A 13,098-nucleotide genomic window follows, 5' to 3' on the forward strand; every position below is an offset into this window, starting at 1 on the left:
AGCTTTTCACACCTCTAATTGACTGTGAATCTTCCAGGAAAGTTGCTATAGCTTTCTTGCTGTGGAGACCCATCAGTAGGTTAGGAGAAAACCATATCAAACTCAAAGGCAGTTTAAAGACAAGAGTGACTGTTGCTTACTGGACATTCCTTTTCCTTCTAAATAATTATCTCTCAAATCTTCCTATGACTGTCCTGGTATTAGGCAAAAAGATGTTCCAGCTTTGGAAGCTTGTTCTCTTGTGCGGTCTGCTCACTGGGACCTCCACAGCCCTTCTTGGGAATGTCGACCTTAATCTGGATGTCTTGGGCAATGTGAAACCTGCAACTGACCTGGGTGTCTTAGACACTGTGCAATCTGCTGCTGACCTGAGTGCTTTGAACACCGTGCAATCTACTGGTGGCCTGAGTGCTTTGAACACCGTGAAATCTAATGGTGGCCAGGGTATCTTGGGACTGTTGAAACCATCTCTTAACCTGGGCCTCTTGGGCGGTTTGACATCTACTCTTGGCAAAGTTATTGGTGGCACAGTCAATACTGTGGAAAATACACTTCACGGTGAGTCAATAAGAGTGATACTGACTGGTATCCAGGAGGTTTTCTCCTGACCATTATGTCTGTATTACCTGTAGCTACCATCAGGAGTTGGACTTTACAGGTGATTTACAGAGAAGGGTGGCTATTCAGTTCCTGGCTCCTTCACATATAAGTTTTCAAAAACAAGCAGTGCTGCTGTAAATATCTTCTTAGATACTGTCTCCTGGTAAAGAGGGAGAACTGGTAGCACTGTGATCAAGTATTCAGCCGTTAACGGAAAGCCTGATAGTTTGAATGGACCAGTTGCTTTGTGGGAATCTGCTCCATAAAGATCACAGACAGTCCTGGGGTTCTTTGAGACAGTTCAACTCTATGCTGTAGAACTGTGTTGAGTCAGAATCAAACAGATGGGAACAAGTTTGGAGATTTAGGGAAGTTTATTGTCCTGGTAAACTTTTGCTGATATATACATAGGATCAATCCCTGCAAGTTGAGTTCAAAATTCAAGTTGAGTTTAAAAATTCAACAGACATACAAAGTTCCAATTATAGTAGATGTTGACATTTCCTGTGTTACACTCAGGGAGCCCTGGTGGCCTAGTGAGTAAGGAGTTGTGCTTCCAACCCAAAGATAGGCTGTTCGAATCCTCCATCTGCTCTGTAGAAGAAAGATGGGCAGTCTCTTCCAGTGAGATTTGCTGCCCCTGAAAGCCTCCTCAAGGGGGTCAACTTATGAGGGTCAGTCCCACTTTAACAGTACTTAGTAACATTATTCTAATTATATCTGTTTTTATAACTCGTCAAGCCACTAGTTTCATTTAAATTGGTATTGCTTGTTTGCATCATTTTAACTAGGTTGATAGTGTCTATCACAGAGCTACGTTACAGTTGTTGTTGTAGTTGTTGTTGTTGTTGTTGATTGCCTTCAAGTGGAGCACGACTCATAGAGACCCTATGAACAAAAAGCCTGAAGCCTCTCTACAACTATCAACATTTGTCAAAGTTGATAGAGTTTCCAGAGACATGTTGTTTAGGAAGTAGGTGCCACTCCTGCTTCCAATTTACAGAACTACCATTGACTTCATTTGCTTGTACACAGTCTTGTGTTCTCTTGAGTTAGCAATTATTTTGTTGTTTCTCAGTTACACTGTTGTTACACTCATATTCTAATTCTTTTTGTATGTGTTAGCCTACATCAATAATAGCACCTTCCTTTTCTCTGGAGACTTCCTGTTAGGAACGCTGTGTCCGTCAACTCCTGTATGAATACTAGTTCTTAATTCCAAGACTCCCCTTTGCTGCTTTAATAAGATTTTCTCTTCATGCTGAAATTTTCCCGTTTGTTAACTTTCCCCCTCCTTTTGTTTGATACAATTTTTAACCATGTCTATAAATTCCATTTGGGCCAATAAACCCCTAAGTCATTTCTAGAAGCAGGAGCACAATCAACATTAATTGCCTGATAAATTATTAGCATATCATTTGTGGAAGCAACTTAACAGAAGGAAGAGCTCCCCAGTTTTGTGACTTTGGATATATGTCAACTTTTGCATGCTTTATTTCTTCATCTTTAATATTTGGATAATAACAGTACCTACCCCACTGGCTTTATTGAATAAAATTTCTTGGGTATACAGTCTTATCTGGGGCCTAGGACATAGATAATGCTTCATAAGTGCTTTTTGTTATTGTAGATGACACCAAATGGCCGTTGCTTTTTTTTTTTTTAACAGGTCTCCTAAACCTTAAAACTGTCCTGTTCCCAAAAGTTGAGAAGTTGCTGGACAAGACCCTTTCTAACTTGCTTCCAAGTGTCTCTGTGGGGTAAGTTGATACTTTATGGTGGAGATCTTTATCCCAAGAAAAGGGAATCTGTATCTTTGAGGAGATAGGTTTTGGACAGAAAGGTGGACAATCTGTTCCTCACATATGGAGTTCACCCTTCTCTCCATCTGCTTTTTGGTTTCTGAAGCCCCTTTTGCAAGGAATAAAACTTCTCCTTGTCCAAAGAAAGCATGGAATAGAAGTTCAAATCTCATCAGGGGCAGAGGGAATTTACACTAAGTAGCTCTGCATAGTGGAGTTTGGAGCAAGGCACTTTTGAGTCATGTGTTGGCTTTGACACTTATTCCTCCTGGGATCTTGAGGCCTCATCCGTTTAGGCCTCAGGCAGAACATAAAATAGAGACTCAACCCTCTCAGTAGAGCTATCAGGAAGACCAAGGGAAGTAAGAGAGATGGAGCTTGAACACTAAGCACATTGCCTGTGAAGGGAAGCACAGGACTCTCCTGAAGAATGACAAGTGTGAATTTTGGGTTTTGTGCAGGTTGCAAATCATCGGCTCTAACATCAAGGATCTCAAAACTGACCTGACTGCTGATGGCAAAGGCCTTTCCTTGAGGCTCCCCGTTGTCATTGATGCTGCCTTGAATCTGTGAGTATGTCTGAGAATCTACGGCTGGAGGGAGGCAGTTCATATCCAATGGGCCTTTTGTCACGACCTAGGCCTGTATGCAAAAGATCACTGCAAAGATTTAGAATTACTTTAAAAACATTAAAGACAGGAAAATGAGCCAGCCCTAAAGAATTTTGAAACTAAAATATACTGATGCTTTCATAAGTCATTATTAGTTGTCAAATCTTGGGAAAGTTATTTAATCTCTTTTTTGATCTTAAGCAAGACTCCTCGTTCATTAAACAAGAGATACAACAGTATCTCCTCCTGACATTGCCGTGGTCAGATGAAGTCATCTATATGAAATACTTTTCGAAGATGTCATAGAGTGTAATATAAGATCCCCGGTGGTAAAGTTGTTAAGTGACTGGCTGCTAAGTAGAAAAGTCAGCATAGCTGTGGAGGTTTAGCACATTATATGTTGGACTACTAACTGAATGGTCAGCAGTTCAAATCCACCAGCTGCTCCTTGGGGGAAAAACTTGGCAGTGTTCTCCATAAAGATTTACAATGCCAGAAACCCAAAGAAGGACCACAATGAGCCAGAATCAACTTGGTAGCAGTGGATTCAGTGGGTATTATTATGATTTTAATTAATTTTGTCACACTGTCTAACAATTTCATATGAACTAAACCCAAGGAGCCAGGAGAAGAATCCCTAGCATAAAAATGTTAACTCACATGAAAAAATACAGACAATGTTGACATTTCTTGAACAATGTTGATATTATCTAATGACATCTTAAACAATAGCCAGGCTTACAGAACTTAAACCTGGTGTCCATAGAATGGGCCTTTTCGACCTCTTTTAATGGTCAGTTTTACTTCCTGCAGGCCTGGTGTTGCAGATGTTGTCAAAGTGCAGATCTCCTTGGATATCCTGTCTGAGGTCAGAATCACAACTGATCCCAAGACTGGTCTCCCAACTGTCACCACTGGGGCATGCTCCAGCGACCCAGCCAGCTTCCAGGTCACCGTGCTAAACAGGTAAGGCCCAGAGCCTGAGACTCCCCAAACTCACGCACTAGAACAGGGTTCTCCAAGGAGTTGTGAGGACCCCAAGCTTCAGCTCTCTTTTTCTACCTGGGTATGGTGAAAATGAACTCAGATTCTGGAGTCAGACATATGTTCAAATGTTATTAACTCTGCTATTAACTCATAACTATGACCCCCGTAATCACTCCTACTTGCATGTTTGACATTTTTAAGCTGGAAATGATGGCACTTTTAGACTAATGAGATGGTCAAAAGAGAAAATAATAGCCCATTATTTAGAATAAAGCTTCATGCATACTGAACTAAGTAATAAGAATAATACCTGAATTTCTGTTCATTAATTCCCATTTCTCAAGGAAAGAATGTCAATATTTCTGACTATAATTTGTTCTCTAGCCAATTTCACCTTGCAGCTTTATTGGGGTTTAACATTATGTGTTCTGAAGTTTTGTTGTTAGGTGCATACACATTTACAATTACTACATCTTCTGAGAGAGCAATAAGAATTATTATTCATCCTATTTACTTTCTTGCCTCCTGTTGAAGGGAGGAGAGAAGAGTAAATACCTACTGTGGGTTCTAATTTCAGATTGTCCTCCAATTTTCCTCCCATCCTGGAACATTTCTGAATCTTGAAAACTTAATCTTGCCATTTGAGTCATTGATCCCTGTTAATCCACAAGATCTACATCTTAAACTGTGTGTGTGAAAGAGTCGATTTGGCTCAGGGAAGGCGGTGGGAGGAAGGCTGACCTGGGCCAGTGGCCAGAAGGGAAAGTAGGCATCCTTCCTACCCCACTTCCTGATGAGCTTTATTGGTTGCCTCTTTTCCAGGGAAATCTCACTTGTCAACAATCTTGTTGATCACCTCACCAAAACCATGGACAAACTTATGTCCACCATGGTGCAGCAACTAGTAAGTCCTGGCTGGGGGTAACCGTGGGCATTTCTTCCAGATGCAAGCTTCTCTTCTGGTGGACAGCAGAGCCTGTTCTGCTATGCTGAGAGTAGGGAGGGCAGAGACTTGTCATTAACTGAAACCTTGGGTCTCAAACTCAAGCTATTTGTCCTATCCATGTAGAGCCAATATGCCCTTTAACTTATTATCTCCCTTTAATTGACACAATTTTACTGAAGTTCAAAGACACTGGTTTTTATCTTCCTTTTAAAATATTTTCCATTTTACTTGAGTGAAAGTTTACCAAACATATTTCAATTTCATTCTACTGTTCATAGACAAACTTACTGAGATGGATGAGCATAGCTGATGACAATGTCTAACCAAACTCTTGCTTGATATTGTCTTCCCCTTCACCCAAATTACCTAGTTTTTCATTTGTCCACTCTTCTCCCTTATTTATCAAGGACATGAAATACTGTGATTTAAGAAGGAAATTTTAAATCCCTACCACAAATAGAAAGCTAACATCTCTTCTCACATAATTAACAAGTAGACTAAACACAAATGCAACAAAGTTGTTTCTGCCACCTATGTATTCGTTGGCCAAAATTGCCTAGCTCTTCTCCAGGATCCCTAAGCCCAGTGTTCTAGACAGTCTTTGACTCTTGAGAAATGGGCTCAGGAATCAGGGGCTTAAAAAAAATCTTCTAGGTGGGCCTGTTCGATTGAGTTGGAACTTAGCTACTCAAAGTGTGTCCTTTAGACCAGCAGTATTGGTCTCACTTGGGGGCGTTATAGAAATGCAGAAATACTGCTCCATGGACTCCATTGCTCCTTTCAACTCTTTAAAATTCAAGGAGTTGTATTGCCAACCCAAAAGCAGGTGGTTCAAATCCTGTAGCCCCTCTTCGGGAGAAAGCTGAACAATCTCCTCCCCTGTCATTTACAGCCTCTTACAACCTGCTGAAGGGACAGCTATGAGTCGGTTCTGAGTCAACAACATAACAACAAAGTTCAGAGAGGCATTGCTGAGGGTTTGCCTCCCAGGCTAGCTTCCATTTTATCAGTTTGGTGACAATTGATCCAAAAAAAAAGTCAATATTTCCAAGAGAATACAGTTAGGGAATGTGAACACTCTAGTTTTCTGATTCTTCAGGGTTCTAGAATACTAAGGATAAAGGTTTTAGGATTCTCGTATCCTGGAGTTCTCAGTTTTTATATTTCTAGGTGTTTGCCCCTGTAGGCCCTTAACTTCAAGGTTTCTAAGGTTTCTCTGAGCGAAAGGCAGTGTGATCTGAGGACAACCTGCCCTTCTTCCTGCTCTGTCCCTCCTCCTAATCCTCTGTTCTCCTCATCAGGTGTGCCCAGTGATGCAAATGATCACCAGCACCCTGAATGTGAATGTTGTTCAGGACATGATGAGTGAGTTGGTCTGGGATCCTGGTGGGGTTGGGGTAGAGGGTAGGGGGCAGAAGAGGGAGATGGGGAGGGGCTTCCTCTCTACCAGCCTTTCCAGGAAGGGCAGGCAGGTCTGTGCCTGCCCCACAGAGGCCTGTCTGGTCCAATGGGAAAGCAGCCTGAGAACCCTGAGGACCCTGGGGGGCCCAACTCTCCTAAGTAACCTGGGGGAGTATGACTGGGGTGGTGGGTGAAGGTGGTCCAGGACCTGAAGGAGTTCTATGTGCCTGGGAGAGATTGTCACTGACATCTCTTGTTAAACTGGTAGGACCTTCTAAGCAGAGTGATGAGAGAAAGAACATCTAGGTCTAAATCTTAGCTCATTTCTTCAGTCATGCGGGGTGTTGCGCAAATGGCTCCACTTCTCTGAGCCTTGGTTTCCGTCTGGGTAAAATGACACTATTAACGTCATGAAGCTGATGTGTGAATCAAAAGAAATTGAGATGTAGAGAAGTAAAACTACGTGCTCAAGTATCACAGCTATGAGACTGACGCGCTCGGTCCTGGTAGCCAATGGGGTCTACCCGCTACTCAATTTTCTGCCAAGTAGAGAATAAAATAGCAATTGATTTTGTTCCTTCAGCTAAACTTCAGAGTGGAGTCCAAGTGACTATCCCCTTGTAAAGAAGACCTGTGAGGAAGACTGCTGCAACGTCCACCTGCTGGTGAGAGCCAAGCTGTGGTTCCACGCTCAAGGAGGATGAGTCCCTCAACAGGGGCCTGGGGTGGGGAGGAATGGGAACTACCCCCTCTTCTTCCTCTGAGCCCTGATCTTCATCACCACAGACTGAGCCCTGATCCTGGACACGCTTTAAACCTTACATCTTAATCTAGTACTTGGACTGAGCCTTGATCCTAATCACAGACTGAGCTCAGATCCTAGCCACAAATTGAGCTCTGACACCAATAACTGACTGAGCCCTGGCCTTGGTCACAGAACAAACCCCAATCCTGATCCCTGACTAAGCCTCATAATGTCAAACTGGTCCATGATTTTGACTATATACTGAACCTTAATTCTGGCCTTACATGGAACCCTGATACTACTACCTCAAGTCTTGGCCTGTGATCAATTTTTTGCACAATAACCTTTGTTCTTAGGGAGGCTAAGGGGAATTAGCATCAGTGCTGGGTGCCAGAGAAAGACTCTGAGCCATAGACACCAGTTCTTAAGACTTTTAGCCATGCAGGGGATTGTGGGAAAGAGCTAGGCCTGACTTGGATCCCACTGAGTACCTAATAAGTGGTAGGTGCCTATCAGGACAGTTGTGGATATCAAGGTCTTAACACCCACCCTGTGGCTTCATTCCAGATTCACCTCCCAATGACTTGATCTAGTTCCCATCGGGGAAGGTGCTGCCACCGTCCAACCGGAGTAAGAGCTGAGCCCAGCCAGAGACACCCTTCTGTTCACAGTCGACCAGCAGTCAGCAGCTTCTCCACCTATTATTTCCCCACTCTAGCAATAAAAACACCCTTTCTGCATCTTGAATGATGGCCTGCTGTGTTTGCTTTTTCAAGCCTGGGGCTGGGGGCACTGTAACTGGAGGGGCAGAGATAAGAATCCTGGAAATTGGAAGGGTTAGCCATGCCTCTAGGTTTTACAAATGGGTCACTGAGGCACAGAGAGGGCAAGAAATTGGCCTGGGGTCACAGAGCCAGCTTGTGGCAATGACAGAACCCCTGACTCCTCTGTTCACACATTCGACAAATATTTAGTAAACACTTGCTCTAGTCTGGGCAGCCCTGGGGATTGGGCGATCATCTAGCTCTTTCCTCCATCCACCTGCAAGACCAGGAGAGGCTTCATGGGGCAGCAGAAGAACCCTGGGCTTATTGGGCTCAAGAGTATGAACACAGTGACTGGGACAGGCAGGGTCTCTAAGGGCCAAGAGGCTCCCTGGTGAGAGGTGACACTGAGAGCACCCACAACCACCAGATCCAGGGGTCACTCTGCTCCCACTGTCGGCCTAGAAATTCTGTAGCCACCTGTCTGGTGATTCCAAGGACCCTGGAACTGCTCTTCACCCATTTTCCTTATCTACTCCCCAGGTCTTAGCTCACCCTGAGTCTCACCTTTGCCTAGACTGTGGCAAAGACAGGACCACAAGGTGGGAAATAGGCATATGATAGCCCACCATGGTGGGAAAATACCTATTTGCACACAGTGTTTCCTTCAGTCCTCACAACACATTGTCTAAGGAGAACCATAACGGTGCCCGCTGGAAGATAAGGAAATCAAAGCTCATAGTAGAAAGGCATAAGAAATGAAGGCTCGTAGAGGAAAGCAACTCATCAATTGGTTGACTTTTGACTCCATAGCTTCCATAGACACCTCTCTCCGGAGGTCTGACCCACAGCTCTGAGACTCAGCGTGTGTGTGTGTGTGTGTGTGTGTGTGTGTGTGTGTGTGTGTGTGTACATATATACATATAATTTTTTTTTCTGAAGCTGAGGAGGATCTGAAGTGCTTTCTGCAGGAAGTTAAGGACTATGGTCAAATATTCTCACCACTGGGCCAATTGGCAGCACCATGATAGTAGAAGAGATTGAGGTTATTAATAATTTCCACTTGCTTGGCTCCACAATTAACCCTCTTGACACCAGCAGTCAAGAAACCAAAAGATGAATTGCATCGGGAAAATCTGCCATCAGGGACCTCTCTAGAATACTGAGAAGCAACGATGTCAGTCTAGAGACTAGGGTACACCTGACGCAGGCCATGATCTTCACAATTACTTGTTATGCATCAGAGAGCTGGATGATGGCCAAGGATGACAGAAGAATCAATGCATTTGAGTTGTGGTACTGGAGAAGAGTATTGAACACACTATGAACCACCAGGAGAACAAATAGATCTGTCTTAGGAAGGGTGAAACCAAGTTTCTCTTTGGAGGCAAAGATTTTGAAGCTCCATCTCACAGACTTTAGGCTCAAGGCCAGGAGGGACCAGTCCTTGGAGAATGACATCTTGCTTGGAAAGGTAGAGGGACAGCTCAGGAGAAGACCCTGGATGAGATAGCTTCTCCAAAGGAGAAAAGTGGACAATCTCCTCCCATGTAATTTACAGCCTCTGAAAACCCACTGGAGGATCAGCTGTGAGTGAGTTCTGACGCTCAGCAATGAGCATGAGTTTAGGTAAAAGGCACTTTGGTTTTGTGACTTTGGGAGAACCCATTCTAAGACACCATTTTCCTGATGTTTAGCCTGGCACAGACTCCCCATCCTCACACCATACATTTGCCCATGCCATTCCATCCATCCATCCAGAATATCTTTCCTTCTCTTTGGACATCCAGAGGAACCTTCCCCAATCAAGATATTTTTTGTTTTTTTGCAAGTTGTGTTTTTAATATACTGATTTATTTAGAAAGTTTCAATACATTGTTTTTCGCACAAGATCCTTCCCATTTCCTTCATTCCCCTCCACCCACAGAATTGTGTAACCCTATGATTAACACCTCACCCCCCTGCCCATCCTCATCCCTCTGCTTCAACCCTTCCCCCGCCCCTTGGATCCTCATACTTGTTCTACAAGAATGGTTTTAGACAGTATTTGTCCTTGTGAGACTAAGTTCATTCACTCAGCATAATGCTCTCCAGTCCCTCCAAAGTTAGGTAGTAATTAAAAAAAAATCATTGCTCTTGCATGGTGCATAGTATTCCGTTGTTATGAATGTACCACTGCTTCTCAATTCATTCATTTGTGATTGGACATCTGGGCTGTTTCCATGTTCTTGGCATGGACTGCTGTGAACACTGGTATACAAGTCTCCATTTGTGACTCAGTTCTCATTTTCTTGGGGTATATTCCAAACAGTAGAATAGCTGGGTCATATGAAATTTCTGTTCAGCTTTTTGAGGAAACACCAGACTTCCTTCCAGAGTGGTTGTACTATTTTACAATCCCAACAACAATGTATAAGAGTTCCTGTCTAGCCTCATCCTCTTCAACATTTATTACTTACCACCCTGCTCCCTGCTTGCTGAAATTGAGGAGGACCTGAAGCGCTTGCTGCAGAGGGTCAAGGACTGCAGCCTCCACTATGGATTGAGGCTCAAAGTCAAGAAGACAAAGATTCTCACCAATGGGCCAATTGGCAGCATCAGGATGGATGGTGAAGAGGTTGAGATTGTTCACAGCTTTAGTTTGCTTCGCTCTACAGTCAACACTCTCAGCACCAGTAGCCAGGAAATTAAGAGGTGCATTGCCATGGGAAAGTCTGCTGTTAGGGACCTCTCCAAAGTACTGAAGAGCAATGGTGTCTCTCTGGAGACTAAGGTGCGTCTGATGCAGGCCATGGTCTTTCCGATCCCTTGTTATGCATCAGAGAGTTGGACAATGACCAAGGAGGATAAAAGGAGAATTGATGCCTTTGAGCTGTGGTGCTGGAGAAGAGTATTGAGAGTACCATAGACTGCTAGGAAAACTGATTCATCCTGGAAAGGGTTAAACCGGGTGGCTCCTTGGAGGCAAGGATTCTGAGGCTCTGTCTAACATACTTTGGACATGTTGCAAGGAGAGACAGGTCCTTAGAGAGGGACATCATGCTTGAGAGGGTGGAGGGACAGCGCAGAAGGGCAAGGCCCTCTATGAGGGGGATTGATTCAGTGACTGGGGTAATCAGGATGGGAGTGTCAGAGAGGGTGTGATTGGCACAAGACAGAATGGAGTTTAGGGCTGTTGTACATAGGGTCACTATGAGTCACAAGTGACTCGACGGCATATAACAACAACAACCCTGTTAAACTTTGCCATGGCTACCGGAGTGAGATAGTAGGTACCTCACTGTGGTTTTGATTTGCATTTCTCTTATTGCCAGTGTCCAGTCAAGATTTTTCTCAATAGTCACCCCCTGCTGGAAGTGTAGGCTTTACAAGGGTCATCCCCAACCTGTATGTCTAACCTCAACATTATGTCATTAGTTCCCTACACAGAAACAGCACTCACGAAAACATCAGCTCCCATTATCGTGGTATCTCCTTCTTATTCATCTGTCCGTGCCACCAGCCTGCTTCCTCCTTGAAGGCAAATGCCACCCAGCAGGGCCCAAGGAAGGACCAGGTGCAGAACAGGGACTAAGGATGTTGAGTAAAGGCATGAATCCCATCTCGACTCTACACAACCAAGTGCCATCTCTGGGGCAGCTGAGAAGGTGCATGAGTAGGAAAGGTAGAGCAACACGGAATAGGGTGATGTCAAAACCAGCCACTGTTTTCTGTTATCCTGAGCCAGATGGCAGATGTTTGATACACTAGGAGCTGGATATGTAGCCATAGGTGGTCCATAGGTGAGCGATGTCAGGCCATGGCCAAGGCTGCCAAGTACCACTGGTGACAGATGTAGCAAATGAAAGAGAAAGGGGGAGGAGGGATAGAAAGGGATTGTTCTTTGCTATGCCCAGCCCATCCCAGCTCTGACTCCTCACTAATCAAACCCAAACTTCAGAGGTCGAATAAGGGCTCCTCAGCTGGAATGATGCCCTAAGAAAACGAACCCTGACATGAGGACGATGTTTTATAAGGAGACATCTTCCATAGGGAAGCCTGGGCAGGAAAGGAGGCAGAATCCAAGTAGACATGGGTCATCTAGAAACTACAGCTCCAGACTCAAGTCTTTAAAAGCCTTTTTGAAGGCTTAATCTGATTAAATAATTGCTGTCACTCACATGGCATTTCCCAATGTTTGCACAGGTTCCCCCAGATATAATCTCAGAAGTAGAACTATTAACTCTGTGCCTTGGGACATTTTGTAACACATCACCCAGTTATTTACCAAACCAGTTTTTCTGTTTACACGATGATGAGAGAGTAGATACATTTCACAACATGTTTACCGGGATGGGGGCATTTTCGTTTTAAACATTTGCTCTTTGGATGCAGCATTCTGCATTCCATCGCAGTAGAAAATCAGATGTTCCAAGTGAGCGGAGTCAATTGTCCATCAACTCACAACTGAACAGTCCATCAACTCAATGGACTGTTGCTGTGTGCTGTCGAGTCAGGACCGACCCATAGCTGGCCGCCAGTAGGTTTCCAGAACACAGCAGTAAATCGCATGTGAAGAGATTGCCCATCCTTCTCCTGCAGAGTTGCTGGTGGATTTGAACCACATATTTTTGGGATTGCAGTGCAGCTTCTTAACCACGAGGCCACCAGAGCTACTTACTATTAAAAGGAAGAAAGAAGTGTGGGAGTAGGATAGACTGGGAAACACCCTAAGTTTCCAGTTGCAAATCTTAGAGTGATACTTAGCTGGCACCACAGTAACACACGATTCCCTGCACGTTGGCAAGTGTGAGCTGATCTCTGACCGAAGTTATTGTGTGGAGGTGATTTTTATTTCTGCGTTTGTGCATATGTAAGAGACAAGATGCAATTTCAAAAGTAGGAGAGCTGTGCTAAGCAATTTTAAAACCAATTACAGCTCCTGGTGACCCCAGGTGTGTCAGAGTGGAGTCGCTCCATAGGGTCTTCAATTACTGTCACCGTTCAGAAGTGTATTGTCAGACCTTTCTTCTGAGGCACCTCTGAGTGGATTTGAACTGCCAGATTTTAGGTCAGTAGTCAAATACTTAATGATTTGAAGCACGCAGGCAATGACTTGAACAGTGCCTTTCCAATCTGATCCAGCCCTCATAAACATAAAACAATTTCTTTACATTTAAGCAGCAATGGGCCGGGAGAGGGCTGGGAAGGGCCTGTTCCTTCCCTCGTGAAGGTGCACAACTTCCTGTGGAAGATGAATGAA

At 44.1% G+C, this 13,098-nt stretch overlaps 1 protein-coding gene across 1 annotated transcript; it reads left to right on the plus strand.

Annotated features, from left to right (window-relative positions):
- Positions 1–212: 212 nt before the first annotated feature.
- On the plus strand, positions 213–4,925 carry BPIFA2 (BPI fold containing family A, member 2). The gene is made up of 5 exons (XM_006881693.1): positions 213–558; positions 2,306–2,360; positions 2,864–2,971; positions 3,827–3,979; positions 4,823–4,925. The coding sequence occupies exons 1-5, from the start codon at positions 213–215 to the stop codon at positions 4,923–4,925; spliced, it is 765 nt and encodes a 254-aa protein (XP_006881755.1).
- The last annotated feature ends 8,173 nt before the right edge of the window (positions 4,926–13,098 follow it).

The sequence above is a fragment of the Elephantulus edwardii genome, unplaced genomic scaffold, assembly GCF_000299155.1.
Source record: "Elephantulus edwardii isolate Elephantulus edwardi_28Jun2011 unplaced genomic scaffold, EleEdw1.0 scaffold00015, whole genome shotgun sequence".
NCBI lineage: Eukaryota > Metazoa > Chordata > Mammalia > Macroscelidea > Macroscelididae > Elephantulus > Elephantulus edwardii.